The sequence below is a fragment of the Diceros bicornis genome, chromosome 10, assembly GCF_020826845.1.
Source record: "Diceros bicornis minor isolate mBicDic1 chromosome 10, mDicBic1.mat.cur, whole genome shotgun sequence".
In the NCBI taxonomy this organism is placed as follows: Eukaryota; Metazoa; Chordata; class Mammalia; order Perissodactyla; family Rhinocerotidae; genus Diceros; species Diceros bicornis.
Window position 1 is genome coordinate 42625189 of NC_080749.1, and position 27547 is coordinate 42652735.

A 27547-nucleotide genomic window follows, 5' to 3' on the forward strand; every position below is an offset into this window, starting at 1 on the left:
AGAACAGTATGCAATCTCTTGAGTGTCTGTTTCCAACTGATAAAGAAACAAGAGAATATTTTATATTCTTTACCACTCACTATTTGGTTTCAAACACTAAAGGGGTTGTGAAAAAACTCTGGCTTATGGAAATAGAGCAGATGACCTTTCAAAGTCTTTTCTGGCCCTGTGTTTTAGAATTCTTCATTTGAGACTATTCCATAGTTTTATAGCATCTGTCCTTTTTGTCTGTTTTCACTGAGGTTGTTTAATTCAAATGTTGTTATGATTTAAGGAACAAAAAATAACCATATGTACATGTTTTTTATATTATTATTTGAACCAAGATAACCTGTTACTTCTAAAGAATTCAGTAAAATAACAACTTTATTATTCTTTAGAAAAACAAATGATAAAATATTTTGCTTGTGTGTACCCACTTCTAAGATCAAATTTTGTACAGGAATAATTCTTAGAATCTGAAAGAAATTAATTTTTCCAATCAACTCCTTAAAAAAGTTTAGAAATCAACTGTGTGTTTTCAGTGTAAACAAGAAAATTATATCTTGAACTTCCATAGGTTTGACATGAAATTGTTGCTCATGGTGCTAAACATTAAATTTTAATCAACTTAAAGACAGCGATACTATTTGGGGCATATATTGACAAGTTTTTTCATTTCAAAATAAATATTTGGCATTTCAAAAAATGCACACTTCAAAAGGAAGTATTTTATACTTAAATCTCAAATTGAACACTATATTTATTCAGCAGTTTAGCTAGTGACATACGTAGCTAAAAAAAAAAGTTTCCTGTCTGTGAACAACACAGTAATTAGCAGATAGCAGTACTATAATGATTGTGTTTGTATTACTTAAAATAAGAAATTGAAAAAAAGTAATGCATTGGAAGTAGCTTCACTAGAGAGCTATTTCAATTTAAAAAATAGTGGTAGTCTTTATATATAATGATCCAGTTAAGAGACACTCAGGGGGCCAGCCTGATGGCATAGTGGTTAAGTTTGCATGCTCCACTTCAGTGGCCCGGGGTTCACAGGTTCAGATCCCAGGCGTGGATCTACACACCATTCATCAAACCATGCTGTAGCGGCGTCCCACATACAAAACAGAGGAAGATTGGCACAGATGTTAGCTCAGTGACAAAGTTCCTCAAGCAAAAAGAGGAAGATTGGCAACAGATGTTAGCTCAGGGCCAATCTTCCTCACCAAAAAAAAACAAAACAAAACAGAGAGAGACTCAGCTACGAACTGAGTAATTGCTATTGGATTTCTCCCAATAACACAATTGTTAACATTTTTGTTGCCATTTTCAAATAACTGACTCTATTGCTGAACTAATATAACAATGATAAATTTATTTTTCTTTTAAATAAAGACTAGAAATAGAGTATCAGTTTTAAAGTGGGAGACACACATCATGATCATTCTCGCAAGAAGTTTCTGATGGCATTCCTCAAGAACTAGAAATGTGAAGTTTTTGGATATTGTTTCTTGCAAAAGACTAGAAGAGAAATATAGACTTGGAAGATATACTTAACATATACACAAGAAATAAACCTGGAAGAGCAAATTCCAAACTGTTAATGGCAGTTACCTTTGGGGAGGGGAGTGGGATTGGTTGCGGGGGAGGGAGTGAGGAGGCACTTTCACTTTTTTGTCTATATTCTTCTGGCTTGCTTGAATTTGTACCAATGGGGATGTTCTTATTGCCTAATTTTAAAGAGGGTAACTAAAATGTGTTTTTAAAAAGAAAATTAGCTTCTTTCTACCAAAAAACCCTGTTAGAACTAATAAATGAATTTAGCAAAGTTGCAGGATGCAAAGTCAATGCACAAAAATCAGTTGCATTTCTATATACTAACAATGAACAATCTGAAAAGGAAACTAAGAAAACAATTCCATTTATAATAGCACCAAAAAGAATAAAATACTTGGGAACAAATTAAACTAAGGAGAGTGAAGACTTGTACACTGCAAACTGCAAAACATTGCTGAAAGAAATTAAAGACGATGCAAATAAATGGAAAGATATCATATGGTCATGGATTAGAAGACATTGTTAAAATGTCCACACTACCCAAAGCTGTCTACATATTGAATGCAATCCCTATCAAAATCCCACTGATAGTTTTTGCAGAAATAGAAAAATCAATCTTGAAATTCAGTTGGAATTTCAAGTGATCATGAACAGCAAAAACAAATATGAAAAAGAAGAACAAAGTTGGAGGTCTCACACTTCCTGATTTCAAAACTTCCTAAAAAGTACAGTAATCAAAAGAGTGTGGTACTGGCATAAAGAGAGACATTTAGACTGATAGCATAAATAAACCAGAAATAAACCTTTGCACATATGGTCAAATGATTTTTGACAAGGTTGCCAAGACCATTCAGAGGGAGAAGGACAGTCTTTTCAACAATGATGTTAGGAAAACTAGATATTCACAGGCAAAAGAATGAAGTTGGACTCTTACCTTACACCATTTACAAAAATTAACTCAAAGTGGATCAAAGACCTAAATGTAAGAGCTAAAGCTATAAAACTCTTAGAAGAAAACATACGGGAAAAGTTTCATGACATGGAATTTGGCAATGATTTCTTATATATGACACCAGAAGCACAGTCAACAAAATAAGAAATGGATAAATTGGGCTTAATAAATATTAAAAACTTTTATGCATCAAAGGACACTATGAAAAGAGTGAAAAGGCAACCCACAGAATAGGAGAAAATACTTGCAAATTATGTATCTGATAATGGATCAATATCCAGAATATATAAAGAACCCCTATAATTCAACAACAGAGAACAGACACTTCCATTCAAAAATGGGCAAAGGACTTGAATAGACGTTTCTTTAAAGAAGATATACAGATGGCCAATAAACACATGAAAAGATGCTCAACAATACTAATCATTAGAGAAATGCAAATCAAAACCACAATGAGATACCATTTCATACCCATTAGGATGGCTATTATCAAAAAAACAGAGAAGAACAAGTGTTGGCCAGGCTGTGGAGGAATTGGAACCCTTGTGGCCCGCTGGTGAGAATCTAAAATGGTGCAGCTGCTATGGAAAACAGTATGGCTGTTCCTCAAAAAATTAAAAATGGACTTATTATATGATCCAGGAATTACATTTCTGGGTATATTACCCAAAGGAATTGAAAGTAGGGACTTGAAAGATATTTGTTCATTCATATTGATAGCAGGATTATTCACAATAGCCAAAAGGTGGAAGCCACTCATGTCTATCAATGGATGAACGGATAAACCAAATGTGGTACATACCTACTATGGAATATTATTCAGCCTTAAAAAGGAAGGAAATTCTGACACATGATACAACAAGGATTAATCTGGAGGACATTAGGCTAAGTGAAATAAGCCCAGCACAAAAGGCCAACTATTGCATGATTCCACTTATGAGGTAACTAGTCGTCAACCTCATAGAGATGGAAAGTAGAATGGTGATGGCCAGAGGCTGGGGGCAGGAGAGAATGGGGAGTTATTGTTTAATGGGTATAGAATTTCAGTTTGGGAAAATGTAAAGAGTTTTGGAGATGGATGGTGGTGATGGTTGCACAATAATGTGAATGTACTTAATGCCACTGGAAATGGTTAAAATGATAAATTTTATGTTATGTGTATTTTACTGTAATAAAAAAATTTAGCTGCAAAAATGTTTGGGGGATATGGTGGTTGCGGGAAAATGGTAGAGCTGTAAAAATGCTTGAAAATAACGCACATTTAAACTTAAGAGAAAATTAGATACTGCAGGATTACTCACTTTTGGGAAAATTCACAAAATCTAATGTCATTTGGATTTTTTGTACCAAATATTCTATGGCTGATCCAAGATGTAAATATACATGCATTTAGGCAATTATCCATGACCACTCTGAAACTCAAGTTTTGTATTCATGCTTTGTCTGGAAGCAAAGTGGCCAGGCCTGAAAAAATTTTGTGACAGTTGGCAAGCAAATAAAATTCTGTTATTCAGCAATAAGGGTCTGTTTTTCTTCTCCTCTCTATTCCACAAAGTGTTAAAAGTTCTAGACCAGGAGCAGTTGCCCGATTACAAAAGAAATAAGTAATTCGTAGCAGGTGGTTCTAATTGTGCCCATCAAACCTGTCGCTCAATTGTGCAGAAGAGTGGAAAATCAATTAGCAACTACAAGCTTGGGTACTGGTGAGTGACAGGAGTGTTTTAACTCAAACAGGAAATCAGTAATGGAAGAAAATGATTACCAAGGCTGCTAGTGGACATCCTGGATCTGAGGAGGCTTTCCATCTACTGTCCAACCTTCTCAGACAAAAGATGCTGTTGAAAAATACTCGAACATGCGTTGTCACTCAAAGAGCAGTACCGTATGGGTCTTTGTTTCTTACCTGATGGGGTCTGAATGAATACAAATCAAGAGCATGAGGCCCTTCCTTTCCTCAACTTGCATGTCCCGTGTTGGAGGCACTACTTTGGTTGTAGACATGTTTGCAGGGCAGTGTACATGCATGTTAACTGCCTCAGAGAGATGCCTCACTGGGGCTAAAGTGCAGTACTGAGGGGGCTTGGCTTGGTGACTGAGTAGCATGTCAGTGCAAGGTCACCTGGGTAGGCCTAGGAGGTTGTGGATGGGATGAAAACAAATTTACCTAAGCCATAGTTCTGCTAAAGACTGGCTAATTGGTATTGGCTACTGAATAAGAATTAGTTTTGGCTACTAAATAAGAAACATTAATATTGGCTATTGAATAAGAAAAAGTTTAAAGTATTCACAGCATACTCTTATATCAAGTTTTGGGAGAAGGGAAACAGAGTAGATTTTTCCCCAACACTCTCTATCATTTGCATGAGGTCCCAAGGGTTCTTAGAAAAGGAAGCATTTGCATTCTAACAGATTTCTGCCTTAACCTTGGGTCACTTTGGCACTGTGGGTTATCTACAATGTTACTCTGAGTTTAACCATTTATTGTGCTATTCCACCTTCTTCACTTGTTTCATGGGTCTGTGTTCTATCTCTATAGCTGCTGGCCTGCAAGTGGCACCAGGACAATTACACCATGCCTTTTATTTCATTCATACAGCATGTCAGTGTTTAATATGGTGCCTCTCATAATATAGATATTCAATAAATAATTTTCTGATAAACTCTTGACTATTGATTTTTTGCACAGTCAGATGACATATGAAAACTAATTAACACAGCGCCAGGTATGTGACAGGCACTCAATGAATATTACACACAAAAAAAGGAAAAGACAGAATAAGATATAAAAAACAGGTGAAACAATTAGACTTATTTTTCTTCAGTGAAAAACATAATTAAATTATAATTAACAAAAGAGCATAGCTTCACTGGTCAGCCTCCTGAATTAAGTCCAATGTTAACTCACTGACTAGAGGACTTCCAACCCAAGGTGCTCTTGAACCTTTTGGGTGGGTGAACAAGTTGAGGATAAAGGCTTCCATCTGCCTGGTAGCTATTCAGGGAAGGAGAAAGGTAGAACTAAAAACAACAGCAAGATACATCAAAGGTGGTGCTATACCCTGAAGGAAGGACTCTTGCTGAGCATTTAAATAAATCCCTGAGGTAATTTATTCTGCCAAACGCTGTCAATCTATTCCTCTGTGTGTGTGTGTGTGTGTGTGCGCGCGCGCGCGCGCGCGCGCGCGCGCGCATTGTTTGGAAGAAAGAATGGGAAAGAAGGCAAGAGGTAAGAGGAGCATGGAAATACTGGCAGCTTTGAATGTTGATTTCCTACGTGGAGAGAGCAGAGAAAGCACACGGGAATTCCTCCTACAGGTTAGACCTACATGTGAAGGGTCTCTAGAGAAAACCACAGCACCAGTGTCCTGTTTCCTGGTCTTCAGTCGATATTTTTAAAGGCAATGGACTCTGTGAAAAAGCAAGTGACTAGCTTTGCAGGTATAATCTCCCATGGAACCACTGGAGACCTTCAGCAAGGAGGAGTTGGTCTCCCAGCCCTCACTGTCTTCCTGGCATGGATAGTGACACTGAGGTCACTTCTGCTGTTGGTACTTTTATTCCGTCTTGTGCATCTGTAGCATGTTGCAAATTGTATGGAGTGTGAAAAGGGCACAGCTTCTTTGTAAGCATCGAGGAGACAGCTGTGCACAGAGAAGTCTAAATCTAAACAGACATAGACCTAAGAAGCAATGGGGAAGCATTCGAATATCCTCCACAGTTGAGTTATACTTATTTTTGTTCTTGAAAAAAACCCACATGACTCACATTACATGAAAAAAATACTTGTGTTAAATAACATATTTCTTTTGCATTACAAGCACTTAGAAGCTAAAATCTAAATACAATGGAATATATTAGCAAAGCTAGATAAATAATAAATCTTGATGGAAAGTAAAAGTCACCTTAAATTTTACTATTCGTTACTCAAAAATCAATTTAGGAATAACACTGTATGATTTAAATTCATCTCAATCAATAATTTAAATAATTTAATACTTTAATGTATAGTACACTTTAGATTTTGACAAGTTACTGATTCTGGCCAGATTTTATCATTCCAAGAGCCCTCATGTCAAAAAAGCACAGTCATATTTCTGACAGAAAATTTCTATTTTACCTATTTGTGATGGTTATAAGTGCAGGAGGACAGTAATAACCACTGGAGGCGTGGCCAAAGCTTCGAAGGACAGTATCAACTTTGTAACAGAATCCACCATGTCTCTCCCATCCCTTAAGAAATGAAAAGGAAAATTAAGGACATAATCTGGTTTATTTGAATGCAAAATATCATTTTTTGTGTATTTTCATTCACCACTTACATGACTTTCTTCTCTGACCCACTCAAAACTCCAAACTTGAATTTTTGTCTTGATGTCTTTATATTTATTCTATCTGGTAATGCCATTAGCTATAGCAACTTCCACATTTATTTAATTAATTCTTAAAACCTACAATTTTTAACTAACTTAAAATCTTAAAACCTAAAATCTTAAAAGCAAATGAAAATAAAGGGGCACTTACTCAAGATCTCTCTCTCTCTTACACACACACACACACATATACACACACACTCTGTTCAGACATATAGAATTTCATACAAATGGTTCCTACAAGTTGGTAGAAATTAAGTGTTGGCTCTGAAGAGAGAAAGCATAGGTTTGAATCCTGCCTCTACCACTATGAGACATTATTTAATCTCTCCATATCTTAGTTTTCTCCTCTGTAAAATGGGGTAATTATAGTACCCATAGGGCTGTGCTGAGAATCAAAGGGAGACATTGCAGGCAGAGACCTTAGAATAGAGCCAGGGACTCAGTATGAGCAAAGAAGACATATGTATCTAGATATATTGTATTTTTTTTTCAACTTTCTTTCATATTGCCTATTTCATATCATCCCACTGAGATTCATTGAGTTTAGGGGCTTGGATAAGTCCCTTAGTGGATAAGCTGGCCTGGAACCCAATGCTGGTACAATCCAGGATGGTCTTGGCTGGATCATAATGCTGCCAAATACAGAATGGCCAAAATTTTTTTTTTGGTAAAGATGATCACTAAATCAACTGGCTAGCCTTTTAGAGAGTAAGAAAGCAAGTTTTGGCATTCAGACAAAAATGACAAATGTGTAGCTCCATGGCTCAGCTCTGGGAGCAATGAAGGGTGGCTCTGTTCTGTAAAATCATACGGTACAGGAGACATGCCTTCATTCGTCTTCTATATTTCAACTGAGTTATTTTAGTTCTTTTTCTTCCCGTATTACAAAATCACATCACTTATATCTATCTATTTTTACTTATTCCTCAGTTTTAAAATACACTTCATTTTGTGCTGTGCCACTACTTGCCAGATTTTGATCAGATATACAATGATTTCTAATATATATTTCTTGGAAAAGGTCTCGGTCTTCCAGTAAATTAAAGAAAACCTTATTTTAGAAGTCAGCTATTTTAGTTCAAAACATATTATTAAATGAAGTGTGAATCACAGGAGTTCCACATCCAGCCAGCCAGGTTGTGCACTGAACTCACTCCCTCAACTTCTCCCCCAACCTTATCTGTGTGAGTAATTGACAGCTCCGGCCAGAGCCCTCCCTCAATCACTCCAGATGGGGCAGAGAGGTTACACTACTTTTGTATTTGGAAGGAGAGGCAGAGGAAGTCTGATAATTTGACCTTTCTAACAAAGTATTCCTTCTTCATTAGTAGTTTTTAGATCACAGGCTGCTTAGCAAAACAAAAAATCCAAGAATTGAACAGGCCCAAGAAAAGGGTAGGGGGGAAAGGTGGCATAGTAATAATTAGAAAAACAAAGACTCTTTACTACTACTCTTTAAGCCTGTGTCCACACAGTGAAAGTGGGAAGAATAACTGATTGTATCTGTGAATATCCTTTGTACATGAGGTACCATTTCATTTTAAATGAAATGATGATGACAATACTGAAACAATGGCTTATATTGTCCAATCCCAAAAAAGTGACTCAGAGGGAACAATAAATCTTTTTTTTTTTGCTTTGAAATTATCAAGACTTATTTTATAAGTTGATTTTGCGTGTGCTGACTGTTTAGATAATTGCATTGAAGCAACTGGCTAAAAGAAAAGAAACTTTCAAAACCATAGACTGATGCATAAAAAAACTAATGGGAATTTTGCCATAAAGAAAACTGGGTCTGTACTCAGAATCTTTAAATACTGGTAATGCTGGCCAGAAAAGGGACGCAGTATACAAAAGTTTGACTAGAACATCATTTCTGTTTCTGCTATGTATGAAGTTAATTGCCCTTTCAAGACAAATAACACATGTTGAGTTGCCTTGAAAGCCACACAGTAAGACAATTTTTTCCCAATATTTCTATTCAGATAGAGATTAGATCAGTGATCAGCTATAACTAATTCGGGAATTGTAATCATTAGATAAAATGTTCGGTAACATGTCAGCTATGGCACATGTATTGTTCAGCTAGAGTATGAAGATAATTCATATGTTTACACATTAACGAATGTGATTAACGAATAAAATACAGTTTCTGGAGAAATGCATTATTGTTTAATTAGAACATAAATAATTGGGCTAGAAGAAAAAATAATTAAAGCAGAATTTCATAAAAATCAGGTTTGGAAAATTTTTGAGACTCATACAGCATAAAAATCTCCAATATTTAAATCCAAATTCTTTAGTGTGTGTGTGTGAACTAGAGAGAGAGAAAGAGAGACAGAGAGAGACACACAGAGAGAGAGAGAGAGAGAAAGAGAGAGAGAGAGAGAGAGAGAGAATGCATGTGCTGAAGACACTGATAGGTAGATTTTTTTGTAACTCTACTGCAGGAAATTGAATGTATTTTAAGAAATTTAAAACAAATAATTTTCTACCTCAAGTTTAAAGGTAAAGTATGAAGTATTTTTTATTACTTCAAGTACTGAAAATACTTTATTACTTAAAATACTAAAGTATTTTTTATGATTTCTTTCCCAAATAATAAATATATTGCAAACATGCACTTCTCTCCATTATTGTATGCTATTCAGAAAAGTGAACAGGAAAGCAAAACTCTGGGTGCAGAAGTTCACTCTCTGACTCAAAGGAGTGCATTCATTTTCACTCTGACATCCCACTGGAAGACCATGAACCATGTGTGAGACAGGGCTTCACGTGACACACATTGCTTGTACAGATGGTACAACAGGATCATTTATATTTTTTATATCATAAGAAAAGTAATCTTAGGTCAAAGAGGATGGCAAGACAACAATCCTTTGTAGAGCTGTAAATCCTTCAGGTGCCTCTAGCTGATAATGGTTTGGTTTGTTTAAAAGAGCCCACACTCAGAAAAAAAGAGGAAGGAAGGAAAGAAAGAGGAAGGGAGGGAGGGAAAAGAGAGGGAGGAGGGAGCAAAGGCAGGAGAGAGAGGGAGAGATTCACTTTAAATTGATGGCAGATAAATTATTCTAGTTATGGAGTCCCTGTACCTAAATCACAATGTTAATAGCGTTTACCTCTTGACAGCCTGATTCCGTGTCAGAAAGGACGTGGCCTGCTTTCTTACAAATGTAAAAAAGTGTTTCTTCACAATTTTTAACTTTCCAGTGTCCCTCCTAAGGGGAAAAATATTACAAGGTGAATGAAAACACTCCATTATTGATGCTGAGAGGCAATACCAATTATTTTGAATAAAAATATGGTTTATAATAAGTATTTCAGGCAGGGGTAATGTGTCAGCACCTTCTGTCGTCATTAGAAAGGGCTGATTCTCTCTTTACATGTGAGTGGGAGGCCCTGCTCTCTCTCCAGTGAGTAAACAATTTCAAAACATGCAATCCTGGATTGGTGGGCAGGAGAGGAGGAGCAACCAACGTTTCTTGATTGTGTGCCAGGCTTAATGTGGGGTGATTTTCATATATTATCTCAATGCTCCTGTGAGGTGGGCATTATGATTCCCATTTTAAAAGTTAGGTTTAATATTTTGCACAAGGTCCTATAGTCAGTAAAAGTTGGAGCTAGGATTTAATACCAAGCTCAGTCTGACTTTACAATAGGCTGCTCTCAATTTTTCTTTCAAAGAGATGGGATAGAGCAGTGATCCTCAATCTTTGGTATGCAGCAGAACCATCTGGAAGGTGATGACTGGGCTCCATGATCAGTGTCTCATTCAGTCGGTCAGGTGGGACCTGAGAATTTGCATTTCTGACAGGTTTTCAGGTGACATTGATGCTGCTGGTCTGGGGACCCCACTCTGAGAACCACTTGGATGAAGCCATGCCCCTGACCAAGTGAGAATGCTGCCTCCTTTCTTCAACCACTTCTGAGCGCTAAATTGATTGCTTTACTGGTTACAAGTATAAACCTGATGCTGGGGAAATGCCTGGAAGCTACCAGGAATCATCCTAGATAACATTCTCATCGCCGAACATCATGTTCAACCCCCGATATCTGTCTTCATCACTAATTTTCCAAAGCCCCACTCCATTTCCTCTTTATATAACAGGCAGATACATTCATGTCTTCTCCTAGTTCTACTGAAGGCTCACAACCTTCATTAATAATGAAATACAATAACTGCTAACAGATTAAAATTTTATCCTCCCAAAGGATTTTTTTATTTCAACACAAATCAGACCTTTAGGCTAAAACCGCACAATTTAAATTTTAGGTGGTATCTCAGGCATGCAGGGTTTTAGGGAAATATGGAGTCCTTCCATGACCCTCGGAAACATCCTATGAAGGAGGCTGACACCTTCATCTATAAGAGCAGCCTGTAGCCCTCCCCTGTGGAGTATTTCAGGAAACCGTCCAGTAATAAGACAGTGTTAGGCATACCGTAGTTGTTTAATAACTATTGAATGGATGGATGAACAAATAAATAGTTTCCTAGGCTCTCACATTCAAATTTAGGCTTCAACCATGCTTAGGTAACTCATTAATTATAGTAATTATATTCATATTGAGTTCTACTTCATGAGAATACATGGTACTTTTTATTCATCTACTATTTAAGGAGCTACTGAGCTGCCAAAAGGGGGCCACAACATATCACACTCACAGCAGCATTGTGCCGACACATCCAATAATATTAACACCTATCCTCATTGTCTTAAAAATAACTTCTCTGTCTAAATGTTGGCTCCTGTTCTATAAACATGCTAAGTGAGATACCCATGTCTGTCAAATAAAAAAGGAGAATGCCAGTAGGAAATGAAGGTCATCTTAATTATATCAAAACCAATAAACCAATGAAGCATTAAATATTGTAGAATAAACTGTGGTGGCTTTCAGCAGAGTTAGACCCAAGCAAGCATTTAGAGAGGTCATTGTTTGTCCCTCCTCAAATGTGACTCTGAGACACTGCCTAAGCATTATAATTATAACTATGCACATCTGTGACAGCCTTAAAAGGTAAAACAATGAAACATGTCATAAAAGTAAGTGCCTAGAAATTTTCCATGTTTGCTTGGCACAATTCCTTTGTCAAGCTACTTAAGTAACATTTAATAAACTGCTTCTTGGGGGAAGTTGCTATGGTTTCCTGGTGGTTTGAAAGAGTGAGGACGCCTATCAAATCCCTGTAACGTCCGAAAACTCAGCCAGTGAGTTCAGCAGCTATCTGATCAGAGAGACTAAGTCTGTTCTAAACATATAATAGGCCCTTCAAATGGCTTGGGATCAAACTAATTCTGTATAATCAGATGTTTTAGATAAATGAGAGACTAGAGCTTAGGGATAAGTGTGATGCTGAGGCCACTGGGATCTTATAGTCATGTGAGGAAAAGAGCAAGATTTTCCACTGGTTCACAGTTTTCAAAGAGGTTGCACACACTGTTGAAATCTTTTTATGTTAATAAGATAATGGACCTTAAAAACCATCACTCTCCAGAGTAAACTCCCAACACCTCAGTTCTTCCCCTCGTCTTCACTATGGTGGTCAATGGCACCACCATCCACCAAAATGGTGGTCACTCAAGCCAAAAACCTACCTCTCTTTCAACCCCTCATCTAATTTGGCAACAATTCCTATCTTCCAGAGAATCACTGAATCTGTCTGCTTGTCTCCATACTCACTACACTCTAATTCAACCACAAAAGTCGCCTCCAAAATGGTTTCTCTGCTTCCATTTTATCCCTCTCCAATCTATTCTCTACTTAGCAGCCACAGTTACTTTAAAAATGTAAATCAGATCATGCCCTTTGTCTCCTTGAAGCCCTTAGTGGTCTGTACCGGGCCTATGAGCCCATCTCCTACCACCCCCTCGCCATGCATACCTTCACGCCACACTGGTCTCCTTTTTGATTATGGCCTTGGTCCACCTTTGGGCTTTGCACTAGCTGCCCCATGCCTGGAGTGTTCCTCCTCTTGTCTTCAAGAGGTTTTTTTTTTTCTTCTTTAAGTCCTAGCTTAAATGTCTTCTCTTCAGAAGCCTCCCATGACTGTCCCGTCTGAAGGAATTGTTTCTCACCATCGTGTCACCTATTTCCTCAGAGCTATCATGACAACTATCATCACCATGCTTTTTCTGGGTGCACATGTTCACTGCCCAGCATGGAACCCCCATGAGGAACAGGAACTGTGCCTGTCTTGGTCTCTGCCACAGTCCAAGTCCTTGGCACAGATGGCCTTCAAAACAAGTCCAGCAAACTGAGCATTGAACAAATGAATCAACTTACAGATTGCTCTGCTGAGACACACAGATGGCTTCTATTTGGAAAAATTTGGGGCTCAAATGTGTGCCAATTAGTAAAGGTGACTGAGGAGCCATTAGACCATTCAAAAGAAACTGGAATTTTACTGCTGCTCAAACCAATCCATGTTTCAGATGCATTTTCTGTAAGAGATAAATGTAAATTACTTATAGGAATCCTAGAATCTGCAAAGGAGATAAGGCACTGGAGCTATTACCAAAATATACCACTTTGCGTGTGATTACTTCTTTATTTCTTCATGTGATGAAATCTGTTTAAGTCTTGGTATAAAACACCTGCTTAAATCTTTTCCCCCCATCCTGTCCAGTCAGCTTGATATTGCCCTTAAATGTGAGGCAGAGTGTGACCTAAAAGCAGTACAAGGACACAGCTTAAGCAAGTCAGATTGCTTGGACTCTAATTAGGCCCTGCTACTGTATGCAAAGTAGATCTGAAAAGTCTGGTTTTGCTTCTGCCCAGAGAAAGGAAAAGTAAAAAGGTCCATTGGATTAGGAAAAGGGCACTTTAAAAAAAAACAACTTTTAATGGTAGTCTAGCATTAAGATACATTTTTTCTTGCTTTTTTTTTTCCCATGGTGAAAAAGGATCAGAAACTCTTAGAAGCATTGAAATGGGAGCAATGGGGTTGCTGGAAAAGTAAACAGTTTGACAGCCCTGGTAGGCTGAAAAGACCCGAGGTTGCTGAGAGAGATGTTCAAGTGCCCCTATTGAGATAAAGGCAGCCACAGGATTCTTTTAATCCCAAATGCAAAGGGTGAAGAAAAATAACAGAGAAGGATTTTTGTTTTCACTCTGAACTAAAACCAGCATTGGAAAGGTCATCAGAGTAGACTCTGAAGATTTTTTTTTATTTAAAAAAATTTCCTCAAAGTCAGTGATTTCAATGTTTTGCAGCAGAATCCTATGTCAAATACATGACATAGGTAGCAGCAGACGTACTCTAATGGACTAAAGCTGGGTGGAGGCCTAGGAGCTTAGAATTCCTGAACATGGCACACTGCTTGAAAACCACTACACGAAATAAATTATCCATTTTCACTGGCTAAAGTTATTTAAGCCAGCCCCGGTGGTCTTGTGGTTAAGATTTGGCGCTTTCACTCCCGCGGTCCAGGTTTGTTTCCTGGGCAGGGAACCACACCACCTGTCTGTCAGTTGTCTTACTGTGGCAGCTTGTGTGTTGCTGTGGTGCTGAAAGCTGTGCCACCGGTATTTCAAATACCAGCAGGGTCACCCATGCTGGACAGGTTTCAGCGGAGCTTCCAGACTAAGACAGACTGGGAAGAAGGACCAGAAGGCTGGCACCCACTTCTGAAAAGACTGGCCATGAAAACCCTGTAAATAGCAGTGGAGCATTGCATGATATAGCGCTGGAAGGTGAGAGGATGGCGCAAAAAGACCAGGCAGGGTTCCGCTCTGCTCTATACAGGGTCGCTAGGACTCAGAATTGACTCCATGGCACTAACAACAACAAAAGTGATTTAAATCCAATTATTTGTCTAAGGAATTCCCTTTATTGCTTGGATTACACGACCACAGCACACTACTGCTATGTAGTGGCCATAAAGCTAAATTACAGGTTCAGATTTTTTCATTAGAAGTTTCAGAAATGATCTTTGCCCCTTGAAAAAAATTTTAAAAATCTAATATATCTAGCATATGTGAGATGACACAAAATTTCTGAATATGTATTTTGTAAAAATCCAATAAATTTTCACTCCTGGATATTTTTTAGAAACTTCATAAATATGTGCCATAAATAATCACTTTTAAATAGCTTAATTTCTTTTCAACTCCACTAATAAAGATAGTTACTACATTTTATTTCATACCTCTGAAATCATGGACAGTTGGCACTCACCATCTCCAAGGAGGGTAACAAGAAACTCCACGTCTGCTAACGAAGCTATGTCTATTAGTACACTGTTATTAGATTGGCAAGAATGCAAAGCCTCATCCCAGGTCTTTTCTTCTTTCTGAAGTTTATAGCAATTACGATTGTGGGGATTCCAGCCAGGCTCACAGTGGGTAGCATAATATTTCCAAGCATCTTTTTCTTTTTAAACCGACAAAAAACAACGTCATTTTCCAAAATTATTTTAACACTACTTATTACCTAACGTAAATTACCCTTAATATATGATTGTTTTTAAAACTTGAAAAACAGAAACATATGAAACAATAACATATAGCTCATAGAATTCTAGATCTTCAGAGTTGAGAAGGATCCAATCTACGATCTAAACTTCAGATCTAACGAATCTCAGAGCTTCATTTTCCAGATGAGATATCTAAGGCGCAAAGAGGTAAGGAGACTTTGTAAAGGTCATACAGCCAAAGCTGAAAGTCAGGGCCAGGTATAAGATTTACCAGTTTGAGTTGTCCATTTTTTAACTATTTTTACACTGAAAAAGGAGTATTATGAAACACAATTTAAATGGTATCCCAAGGATTTTATGTACAGTATGTAGGTTGGGATAAATATTTATCCTCAGCTGAAAAGAGTCTGAAATTCTGGCCACTTCCTCTAGAGCAGAGATGACAAACGGCTTTCATCCTGAGGGTCATTCTGAGTGCCTGTGGTGTCCCACTGGCCTCTGGGTTAGGCTAACAGGAAAACAGTGCCAGGATGCTTTGACATTGTTGGGGAAGGCAGTGGTGTGCATGCCAAGTTGTGGCTCTCCTCTTCCAGAAGCTTGTCCCCAACCTGGTGATAACATTTTTACTCCATTTTATTAACCACAATGGGTGCCTCCCTTAAGCGATAATTTAGTTAGGTACAAACTCACTGCTATTTGGGAAACAAGACATTCTTTTAAAATTGCCTCTAGGACTCTGACAGCAATTATAATCACAGTCAAAGAATGTTAGAACATTTAGATATCACCTACCCCAGTGGTTCTCAACCTAAAAAAAAAAATAGTCACGGAATCCCTTTTAAAAATGTAACCTTAAACTCACACTAACGGTAAGATAAAAAGATGAAAGAGGAACTTCTCTGATTGATGCAAAGGCAGAGCCTCGCAAGGAACCTGGGGATTCTAGAAACACAGTTTGAAGACCCTGGACCAGATCATCAAAGGAATTTGTTGAACTTGAAGCAACAGCAAATAATCCAAACTTCGTGTAACTACCCTCATTTCTGGTCTTCTGACCTCAATTAGTAGATTGGGAGAATCAATAAAACAGAAGAAAAGGAGGAGGGAGTGTAGGCGGCATAATAAGGACAGAAAAAAAGGAAAAAATGGAGAAAGTAAGATGAAAGAAGGAAGAGAGGGAGAGAAAGGACAATAAGAGCTATAGCAATTTCAGCAAATTCTTGAAATAATGAAAAAATTGCTACATAAAAAAATGGCTCGATGCTTCTCCCCCCCCCCATATTCTACAATGCCCTTAGGCTTAGCTACTTAAAAATGAAAGTTAAAGCCTACTTGTAAAGGATAATATTTAAAAATGATAACTCAGCTTATTTTTTTAAATGTAGAGTTGTTTCTAATTATGCTGGTAATGATTCTTTTTAAAATGGTTATGTTTTTATCTCTACTTTCTAAGACATTAATTCCCACAGAAACTAAAGAGGTATTAGATCTTAAAAACAGAAATAATTGGGTTTCAGGTACTAGACTGTAATGAGGTAGTATTTAAGTCTTAAACACACTTAAAAGTCTTGTATGTTATTTTGGGGAAGAGGATGTGTTACTAATAAGAGATATAGAGGGCAATAGGAAATCAATGAAGTAAAGAATTTTATAAAACTATTTTCTAACATATATTTAATTTCTAGAGTAACCATAAATAAAACTCAAAACTAGAATAGAAAAGGAAGTATATCTTTGTTTTTCGAAGGTGGAATGACTAAGCATGCAAGTTTTTTAAAACCAGAGGAAGAACATATTTTCTACACTTAGGTTATTTTGCTTTCATTTTTAGGAAAAATCTAAATGCATTTGTTAAATTCAGATGTTAACAGATATTATCTAGTTACATATTTTTGTTCATATAAAAACTAGCCTTAGCTAAGTTTAAATGTTGAATTATTAGCAAAAAAAAAAAAGAAGAATTTGAATATATTGAGAAGATAAGCAAGCAACTCATAAGAACGAGTTTTTTAAAATAAAAAACACGGGCCAGCCCCGTGGCTTGGCGGTTAAGTGCGCGCGCTCCGATGCTGGTGGCCCGGGTTCGGATCCCGGGCGCGCACCGAGGCACCACTTCTCCGTCCATCCTGAGGCCGCGTCCCACATACAGCAACTAGAAGGATGTGCAGCTATGACACACAACTATCTACTGGGGCTTTGGGGGGAAAAAATAAATAAATAAAATCTTTAAAAAAAAAAAAATAAAAAAAAAATAAAAAACACTTACCGACTCCTCCGTGATCGCTGTGGTTTAGGTATTTTTTACACACGTAAGGCAGGGTGGCCTCACAATCCCAACTCCTCCAGCCATTTGGCATAAATGGATCAAACGTTCCACAGTGATATTCAGCAAATGGCTCAAAGTTTATTTCTGAAAACACAATGTGTGTGTTTAATGTTAGAAGCAGAAGCAGTTAGTTTAATATGTACTGAAATGTAGTTTTAGCATCAAGGAGACAGCCCTTCTCTTTGGCACACACAGTAAATCCTGTAAGATGTTATATCTATGATTTTGCAGTTGAAGCCCAGACACGACAACGAAATGATTTTCCAAAGAGAGCAACAGCTATTTTATTGTTTTAAAGTAGAGAAATAGTTTGCAATTTGTTGCTATTTTTAAAACAGCTGACTGGAATCTTGGCTCTGACCCAAATCCTCCTGCGACATTGGTTACATAGCTTACTTTCTTGGCCTCCATTTTCTTGTCCGGAAAAGCTTGCCTTATAGGATTCAGGCAGGCTAAAAAAATGTTTATAAACCACTTTCAAAGTAACATGTCTTATATATACGTGGGCAATACTACTCTTTAAGGCTGTGGGATGGTGCCACCTGTAGAAGGTAAATAACATGCTGTTGGGTACCTGGGTTCCAGTTCAGATAGTTGAGCGGTGTTCTGTCAGACCACTGCCAGCCAGCATTTTCATCCAGCTGATTCAGACCTATCCACACTTCCACTGCTTCGCTGTTCAAGTGCTCTGAAATGAAGAGAAATATGGAGTTTCAAAAAAAAAAAAAAAATCAATGTTACGCTTCTTTCTTGTTTTCCTATTCCTGGAGCATGCAGTCATAAATTAACTCCAGTCAATGACAGACAAGAGTTCAAGTGCTACTAAGCCCCACCCTGATGCTTCAGAGCAACAAAGCTGGTCTCCTGCTGCCTTGAGAAACACAGCAGTCTCCTAAAGGCTCACTGACAGAAGCTGTGAAGTGCTCAATCTAAGCATCCAGGAATGCTGCCTTTCAATGGTGGTCAATCCATTCAAGAGTACATGGTCACAAATCTGAGACCATTTGATTCGTGTGAGCTCGTGCACTTAAGGGTTTTAGCGGGAGAAGGAGAAAGTGTCCAGGGCCACTCCCAGAAAGCGCCCTTCTGTCTTCCTTCTCTTGCCGTGTGTGCTCTGTGGCCCCAGCTTTGAGGCTCGGGACCCCAGTACTCTGAGGTAGCTACAGGCCCTGAGCAAGGGGAATGGGAGAAATGCTGTTAAATCTGTATAACAGGTATGTGTGTTTGCACATATAATTTTCTGCACTTTTCAATATTTTTGCAATATTTCACAGTTAAAAAATTGAACAATTTAAAGAAGCTTTTCTTCAGGGAAGGAATAGGAAAGCAGATAAATATTGTTGGTGAATGGAGGCAAGTCTTCAACTTGAAGAAGATATGCTAAAGCAGAGAAGGGAGGGAGCTGTCCAGTAGGTGTTGTCTGGCCAAGTGGAGCAGCATAATCCAAGGGACCAAAGTATCTAGAGAGACCTATAGCAGGTTGGGACATACGGGCCATGTGTAATGCAAATGCACGAGCCTGCTCCTTCAACTTGGGGTGGCAGCAGGTTTTCTGGCAGGCTGGCTGTGTGGCCCCCGCTCCTGACCACTGCACCACAGATCCTCACATTCTAATTCAATACCAGTTTTGCTATAAATGCTATATATAAACACGTGCATTTACATGCTTCTGCAGAAAAATACGGTTATTAAAATCATAGAATTAGGGGAAACTTTAGTTTTTTGTTTTGTGTACTTGAATTTTAAAAATTAGTCTAGAATAAACATGTATTACTTGTGCTATAAAATTTGGGGACAAAAACAGAGTCAGAAACTTTTAGTGAAAATAACTAATTTTGTGACACTTTCAAATGTTGCCATTTAATTTTTTAATCTATAAAAAAGAGCATTGTTCTCTTATGTTTCATCTGCTTCAGAACCCAATTTATTTTGAGCCAGATGCAGGGGCCCTGCCTGAGACTGAGCCCCTGACAGATAAGAGTTATAAATAGGATGAGAACATGTCCCAGTTTGCCTGGAAAACTCATGGTTTATGCTGGTAGTTCCAGAATAATTATTAGTCACAGTCCTTTTTACTCTCAAAAGAGCCTCAGTTTGAATGATCGATTGTATGGTCACCCAGGTTATAAAGATTAGTGAATTCACATAAAAAGGCTGCAGCACGCTCTGTGATTAGGCATTTCAATACAACTGTGGAAAACTGGAAGAACCTAACCCACTTAAGGAAAGCAAAAAAGGTGCTTTATAATTTTGAGACCCTAGAAATCTCTAAACAGAAACAGCATAACATTCATGGGCCCTGCCCTTCCAAGTTTCTGTGGCGTGAACACGGAGTTTCTTCCTAATGTCGGTTGGATTAATTCTTTCAATAGCAACACTTGAGTAAATCATGTAACAGGCATCCTGACGACACGAGGCAGAATGGAAGATGGATTGACAAGAAGGAGAAATTTCCACATTTCATATTGGGGTAAGTGCCAAGTGATATCACAAATAATCTACTCAAAATGTTTAAATATTAAGTATTCTTATGTTAAAATTATTTTGAATACCCTCTGTGTAATTGTTTTAACAATACACATAAAAAATCATTTTGTAATTTATAATCTCTCTTTAAGTGTACCAAAACAATCTTTTTAGGTTTACAACTAAATTGCCTCACAATTTTATAACAACAAGTTCAAACCTAAATTCCTTTGGCTATTTCTCGGCATTCGTGACAGGTTAGGTAATTCCTTACACCATAGCTAATGTCCATCAGTGATTAGCAAGAAACAGTAGACTATTCTCATCATTAAAAAATACCTGGCTCAGAACAGGCTGCTGTCTATATGAATAGACTTCTGTTTTCCTAAATAATCCCCAGAGTTTAATTATAGAATTGTGGTATTTAAATCAAAGTCTCTAGCATATCTTATTTCTTTAATCGTTATTCAAGTTTGATGAGTAAGTCCAAACCCTCTTATTAAAAACCCAGCAGTCAAGATAGATGGAAATTTTAATTCACAAATGGTGTGCAAAATTTTCTATAAAAACCATTACAGGCTAATAATGATACAGAAAATGGGTGTTTTCCTGCGATACAACTCACTCAAATCAGTTTCTATGATTAATTTCCCACTTTTGCATGTCTGTGGGGAAAGGGGCAGGCACGCACTGCTCACGAATTTGTTACAATCCTTCTGGAAGGTCTTAATAACTTTCAAAAGCCTTAAAATGTGCTTCCTCTTCCACCCAGTGAATCTACTTCTACAAACTTATAGAGAAATAATTGGGGATCTTTGCACAAAGCTATGTGCAGGGATGGTTTATAATAGCAACGAATAAATAAATAAAAATGGAACAAGTAATTTTGTGTATCCCTATCTAATAACAGGAGATTAGGTAAATATATTATTGCTAACCTATAATACTATGTAACTGTTAAAAATTACGATGCAGATCTATATTTACAGACATGGACAGATGTTCATTACATGCAGGTAAATGAAATAAGCATATTACTAATGTACTTGCAAAGCTGTTGTTAAATGGTTAACACACATGGAGTGTTTGTTTTGGTGCCAGGCACTTTTCTAAGACTTCACCTGCACTATAACATGTAACCTGCACCACCAAGAAGTAGGCGTTGCTATCATTTCCATTTGATAGAGGAGGGAAGTTGAGGCACAGAGAGGTTAAGTCACTTACATGTTCAGCCCTGCTAGTAAGGGGTAGAGGCAGGATTCAAACCCAGGCAGGTGGCTCTCTGGTCCCTGCTCCTAACCACTGTGCAACAGCTGCCTCATGTTTTAATTCAACACTGATTTTCGTGGATACTATACATGCATGCATTTATGTGTTTTTCACAAAAGAACATGGTTGTCTCTGGATTGTGGAGTTATGGGAGACTTTTCTTTTGTTTTTCTTTCTGTATATTTGAAATTTTAAAACTATTCTAGAATAAACATGTTCTACATGTGCAATAAAATTTGGAAAAAAAAGCATCAGAAACTTTTAATGAAAGTGGCTAATTTTGTGGCACTTTCAAATGTTTCCAAAAATTTTTAAAAAGCTGTATGTACACATGTACAAACACATTGAATCTATAAAGGAACAGTAAGAGCAGTGTTTAGGTGATAGGTGAAACACAAGACCCAGCCTATTAGCACAACTCTTTTGACATCTTACATTATGTTAGTTAACATATGTGTGTTTTTGCTTTTCCAACTAAATTTTAAGTTCTTTGGCATTCACCAGAAGGCCTACGGCTAACCTGTGCACAGTGACTAATAGGTAATATTTTGTTTAATTAATAAACAACTTAATTATTCATTAATGGAAACTGAATGGCTAAGATCTGCAGCAGAGCAGGAATTCGTCCTTAAGTTTAGAGTCTCCCAGATCCACTTGTAAGAGCTGCAAACTCTCCCGGGTCCCTTGCTGTGCCCTCAACTTCTCTTCTCCAAGGGAGAGGAAATAAGGAAGACATGATCAGGTACCAAATGGAATGCCCTAGAGTTTAGGTCAAAATCTGGGTGTGAGTTTGGATCATGTTAATAAAAGAAAAATATTTTCCCAGCTACTTTTTTTCCCCCAGAACTTATCTTCGCATACATGGACATAACTATTCACAACAGTAATTTTAATTGTATTAATATCAATGTGCATCATCCACCTACTTACTCCTTACAAAATTCTCTTCAGTCTCATCTGCAATACTTAGTAAAGCACCTCCTTGCATCTGGCATGACGAATGAGCCTCGCTCCAGGAAAGAGATGAAAGCAGGTTGAATTGGTAGCAAATGTGTGAATTCGGATCCTTCTCCCAGACAGCATCACATCCCACCTCTGTAGATGCTGGAAACAAAGTCCATTAAAACATTAACTATAATCTTATTTTATCTATACATCAATATGTTTCTGAGATGAATTAGAATGGAATGATTCCAACTTGCAACCTCTAAAACTTCAGTGCATTATTGATTCTTGATAGATCTTCAAGATGAAATTTGCATTGTTATCCCATGGGCATTTTATGGTTAAACTCTTTTAAGACTTTATGGAAATTCAAGAAATTATCAATAAAGAGGTTCTGTTCCTTTCTGGGAAAATAATAGAAGCCATTTTAGAGAAGGCAATGAAGTGAAGCATTTGGGAAATAACATCTGAGTTCTTTAAAAAGCAATCATTTAGAACTTTATACTGAAAGCTGTGTGAATTTAAGGGTTTATTTGAGATAGAATCAAATGTTGTTTCAAAAGGCTTTTTTCCCCTCAATGCCAAATTCTAGATGCAGTAGAAATATGAGTCTATAATGAACACAAGTTTTCAAATAAACATTGAGAACAGGAACATTGATATTTAAAGAAAGTTCTTTCAGCCAAAAGAAGAGAAGCAAAATCCACTGGTAAAACATTGGCCAAGGATTGCATAGTATGCTTAAAAGTAAATTTAATAAAGTATGACATGTGGGTCTGAAATCTGAAGTTTATTGAAATAACAGAAAATGAAGACCTAGTTTGGGGGCTTTTGCTAAAATTTTAAATCAAACTCCAAGGTGAACTAAGCAGCCATAATATTTACCTGAAATCAAACTCAGCCGAAGAATTTCAGAATGTAGAAAATGTGAACCATGCTACAGCATGAGAATAGCTGATAGACAAGCAATCTCTAAAATCTAGAACAGCCTTTCCTGAAGTATAATCCACAGAGTAATATAACTTCAAGACCTTCTCAAGAAAATCTGGGATATAATGCATATATAGCCTCCCCTGGGAAATTAATTAAATACATTACCATATAAAAGGCTCTGAGAAGTTCTGTAGTAAAGAAACACTTAATTTTAACTCAGTATACTTTGAAGTTATTTGACAATGAAATCTTTTTTGTTTATTTTCTTTTTCCCACCATCTTAGTTAGATGGTTCCCTTGGGAATGTGGAAAGTTTGTTTTCATGTCTGGTTGCAACGTGCTTTCCCCAGAACTGAAGTAGTTAACCAGAAGTTATTAAAACACTTATAGATCTAAGGTTGTCTATAGATTTGCCTGACTGACACATGTATTTGTAGAAGGATCCAAGATTGAAGGAGGGCAGAAGACGGGGTTATTGTTACCAAGTAAAACTGAAGGAAGGGAAGAGAAAGGGAGGGAAAGATAGGAGGAAATTTTCAGTAATCATCTTTCCCTGGCAGCTGAAATTTCTAAGGCTGAGTCCCTAGAGACGGTCTTCAGTTAAAACGCTAGGCCATCCCTGAGATGGACAACACTAAGTGTTATCAGACATCAGTTCAGCCCCGTTCATCCAGTGTGACAGCTGAGGCCACGAGGGAGGAGCAGGGAAGTGTCTGCAATTCCAGTGTGCATAAGAATCATTTGGCCAGCTTGTAAAAAAAATGCAGATTCCTTGTTCTCAGTCTCAGATTCTGAATCAGTAGGTCTGGGGTGGAATTCAGGAACCTGCATTTTAAACATATTCCTGATTCTCAGGCAGATGGTCTATGAAGAAAATACTGGGAAATAATGATCAGAAAGAAAAAATTCAAAGCACTTCCCAAGGAGGGCACGTCTGAGTAGCCTTTGACTGCTAGAAAATAGTAGGATGGCAGAAGGGGAGACGTAGGGAGAGGATGTCAGAAGGGGAGATCTGGGAATAGGGCACCTGCCTCTCATCTCTTGCCGTAGAGAAAGATTTGACAAGTCCTAATTATAAGCCACCAAGCCACAGCCCCGCACATGATAAGAAAAGGTCTGGAGGACACTTCAACTGATCTTATTTCCATTTTTGCCAAGAGTTGGTCTTGCCCTTTAACTGGACATAGATCAAGCTATGTAAACACAGCCTTTTAAAGTAAACTGCCTGAATTCTATGTATTAAACAGTTAAGATGAGAGACTTGCAGGTGATCTCGTCTGTGCTGCAAGTTATGTAGCCCAGTTTTGTTAAATTTTCCTTGGGTTTGGATTATCTGTGCCAATTCTCAAGGTTAATCAAAAGGAAACTCCAGTCAAATATTTGCAACATGTGCCTATATTCTCCTAACAAGTTCATTTGTCATTGAAATTTGGTTTTAACTAAAATATAAGAATTTATATTTCTATGCAGGGAGACACAAGTCCTCTCCCTGCTTCTCTAGGTGGGCTGCATGGTGCTCCATGGACCTTATTTGAAGGATGTATGGTAACAAGTGGAATGAAAATGCCACCCCGGGACCAGGCGCTGTGATGGGCTGCCCTGATTGCCCTTCAGGACAAAAGGCCTTATTTCCTCTGCTCAGCAGACCCCTTTCAATGTTAAACCTTCTTCAAAGATTGACTTGCCTGAAGAGTCTCTCCCCAATGTCACTTGAACTTCCCAAGGGCAGCTGGTAAACCGCGACTAGTCAGGGCAGGGCTATCAGGCCCCTCCTCTCATCCCAAGTAGGGGCAAATCCAGCTTGACAACTCCTCATATGGTCAGTCTAGAGGTCGCCAGGCCTGCATCACAATCCTGTGCAATCCTGCTCTCTTCCCTTCCTTTCCATGTCTATTAATCCTGACAGCACTTCCCAAGAGACCTCCCGCATGTTCCTCTCTGCCTCAAAAATTGCTCCCTGGGAACCCATTTGGCACAGGCACCCATCTTGGCCTGGGGCGTATGCATTTATTCACTCTTAGTTCTCTTGCTTCTTCATATATAATCTCTCTTTCCAAGCCACTGAAAATGCAACATTGAAGCCTGGGATCTCAGGTATGTTTAATTATTCTTGAAAAATTCTAATCTAAGGGCTAGAATCATATCATTATATTTCTTTGCATCTTTGGTTATCTTTATATTATCTCTTTGGTTTCTAAATTTGGAGCTCTTTGAGGGAAGCAACTGTGTGATATATCTTTGTATCTCCTATTTTTTTCCACTCTCTTTTTTTGTTTTTTTTGCTGGGAAAGATTCGCCCTGAGCTAATATCTGTTGCCAATCTTCCTCTCTTTTCTTTCTTTTTTTTTCCCCTCCCGAAAGCCCCAGTACATAGGTGTATATTCTAGTTGTAGGTCCTTCTAGTTCTTCTATGTGGGTCACCGCCAAAGCATGGCCACTGACAGAAGAGTGGTTCCACGCCTGGAAACCGAACCCAGGCCACAAGAGCAGAGCACGCCAATCCTTAACCACTAGGCCATCAGGGCTGTCTCTGTATCTCCTATTATTTGATGAAAGATTACCAAAATCTTTTGCATGAAGTTATAAATAGGTGATTTTTCCCCTCCCAAAATATACCTCTCTTTTAATGAACTGAGTTATATTCATACCAGCACTGATTTTATTATGGATTATGACTGAGACGCAGCCATTCCTCCTTCTCCATTAATGAGGCTTGTTTTTCTTCCCTAAGGATACAGCTTTGCCATCGTCCCAGCTGTGCTATTTCTTGCCACTTTTTAAAATTGTTGAATTCTTTTAAAAAAGTGAATTCTTCTACTATTAGAGCAACTCCAAGCTACAAAGTTACTATTTTTCTCTCTCTTTGGTCTTTCATATACTCAGCAAACAGTTATTGAATATCTGCTTCCTGCAAAGTGCTGTGTTGGTAAATCTCATGTAAAAGAGGTATCAGACCAAGTCAGGACTTCTTGCTATACATTCCCAATGCCTTACACGCTCCTTGGTAGCCTTGATCACAACTGAAATTAAATGATGCGTTATGTGATTGCTAGTTGATTGTTTCTGCTGACAAAATGTAAGTGTCAGGAAAGCAGGTACCATGTTCCATCTTGTTCATGTTATTCTCCAAGTTTGCCCATCAGCATTTAAACATTATTGGGTAGAAGAGAATACGCTATCAAAGGAAGCTGAGAAGTGGCGGCCACAAAAGAAAGAGGAAAACTGGTAGGTGTGGGCCGCAGAAGCCCAGAGAAAGAGTTGGTGTCAATTTTGTTACATGTTGCTGAATCTTTGAGTCCGATGAAGACTCAGTCCATCAGTGACTTTATGGGATGCTGTTTCAACAGAGGAACCCAATCATCTGCCTTCTCTGTGCCTTCACCCAACAGATGAGCACTACCAAGAAAAGTCATTTCCAATTAGTGCATTATCAACTACATCCATACTTTCTGGAAACATTAGTAGTTTTCTCTAGCAAGCTTGCTCTCCCAGCAGCCACAATGCCCATTTCATGCCTTTCCTATTGTCCAAACTTCTCACTCCTTCTTCTCCCTCTTCAGAGAGAAAGTCCACAGCCACTGGACTAGTTTCTCCTCATTTTCTCCCATTACCTAATCCATCAACTTTCTTGGACCGGTACTATCCTTCCCTCTCCCCTCCTACAGAGAAATTGTCTTTATATCTATAAAAGGCCAGTTTGTCCATCTATGATCTGGACCCTACATTGTTCTGTCTTCTGAGAGACCACACATACTCCACCAGCTGCTTTCACTTTCCCAAATATTCAACTGCTCTCTGTTAGAGCATTTCCAGATGCATTAAAAGATGGCCTAATATTGCTCATCCTTAAAAAATATGAAACAAAAAAACTCCCTTCCTTGGCCTCCCCATTCCAGTCACTGCCTTCTCTCTACCCCTATTAGTCACGTACTTTTATATGCATACTACCTCCAATTCTTCATCTCCCATTTACTTTTTTAAAAACAATAACAGTTTTACTGAGATATAATTAATATACCATATAACCCACACATTTAAAGTATAGAATTCAATGATTTTTAGTATATTCAGAACACTGTGCAACCACCACCACAATCAATTTTAGAACATATTCATTACTCCAAAAAGAAACCCAGTACTCATTAGCAGTCACTCCCTCTTTCCCCCTCAATCCCTCCCCCACCTCCAGTCCAAGGCAACCACTAATTTAATTTGTTTTTATAGATTGGCTTATTCTGGACATTTCGTATAAATGAAATTATATAATATGTGGTCTTTTGCGACTGACTTCTTTCACTTAGGGTAATGTTTCCAGGGGTCATCCATGTTGTAG

The 27547-nt window shown here is 37.9% G+C and overlaps 1 protein-coding gene across 1 annotated transcript in view; it reads right to left on the reverse strand.

Moving 5' to 3' along the window:
- PLA2R1 (phospholipase A2 receptor 1) overlaps positions 1-27547 on the reverse strand; it is a 112239-nt gene that overhangs the window by 55372 nt on the left and 29320 nt on the right. Inside the window, 7 exon segments of the mRNA XM_058549073.1 lie at positions 6606-6718; positions 9981-10079; positions 13144-13301; positions 15038-15232; positions 17542-17685; positions 18176-18289; positions 22267-22440. Of these exon segments, the coding sequence (XP_058405056.1) occupies positions 6606-6718; positions 9981-10079; positions 13144-13301; positions 15038-15232; positions 17542-17685; positions 18176-18289; positions 22267-22440 (997 nt within the window).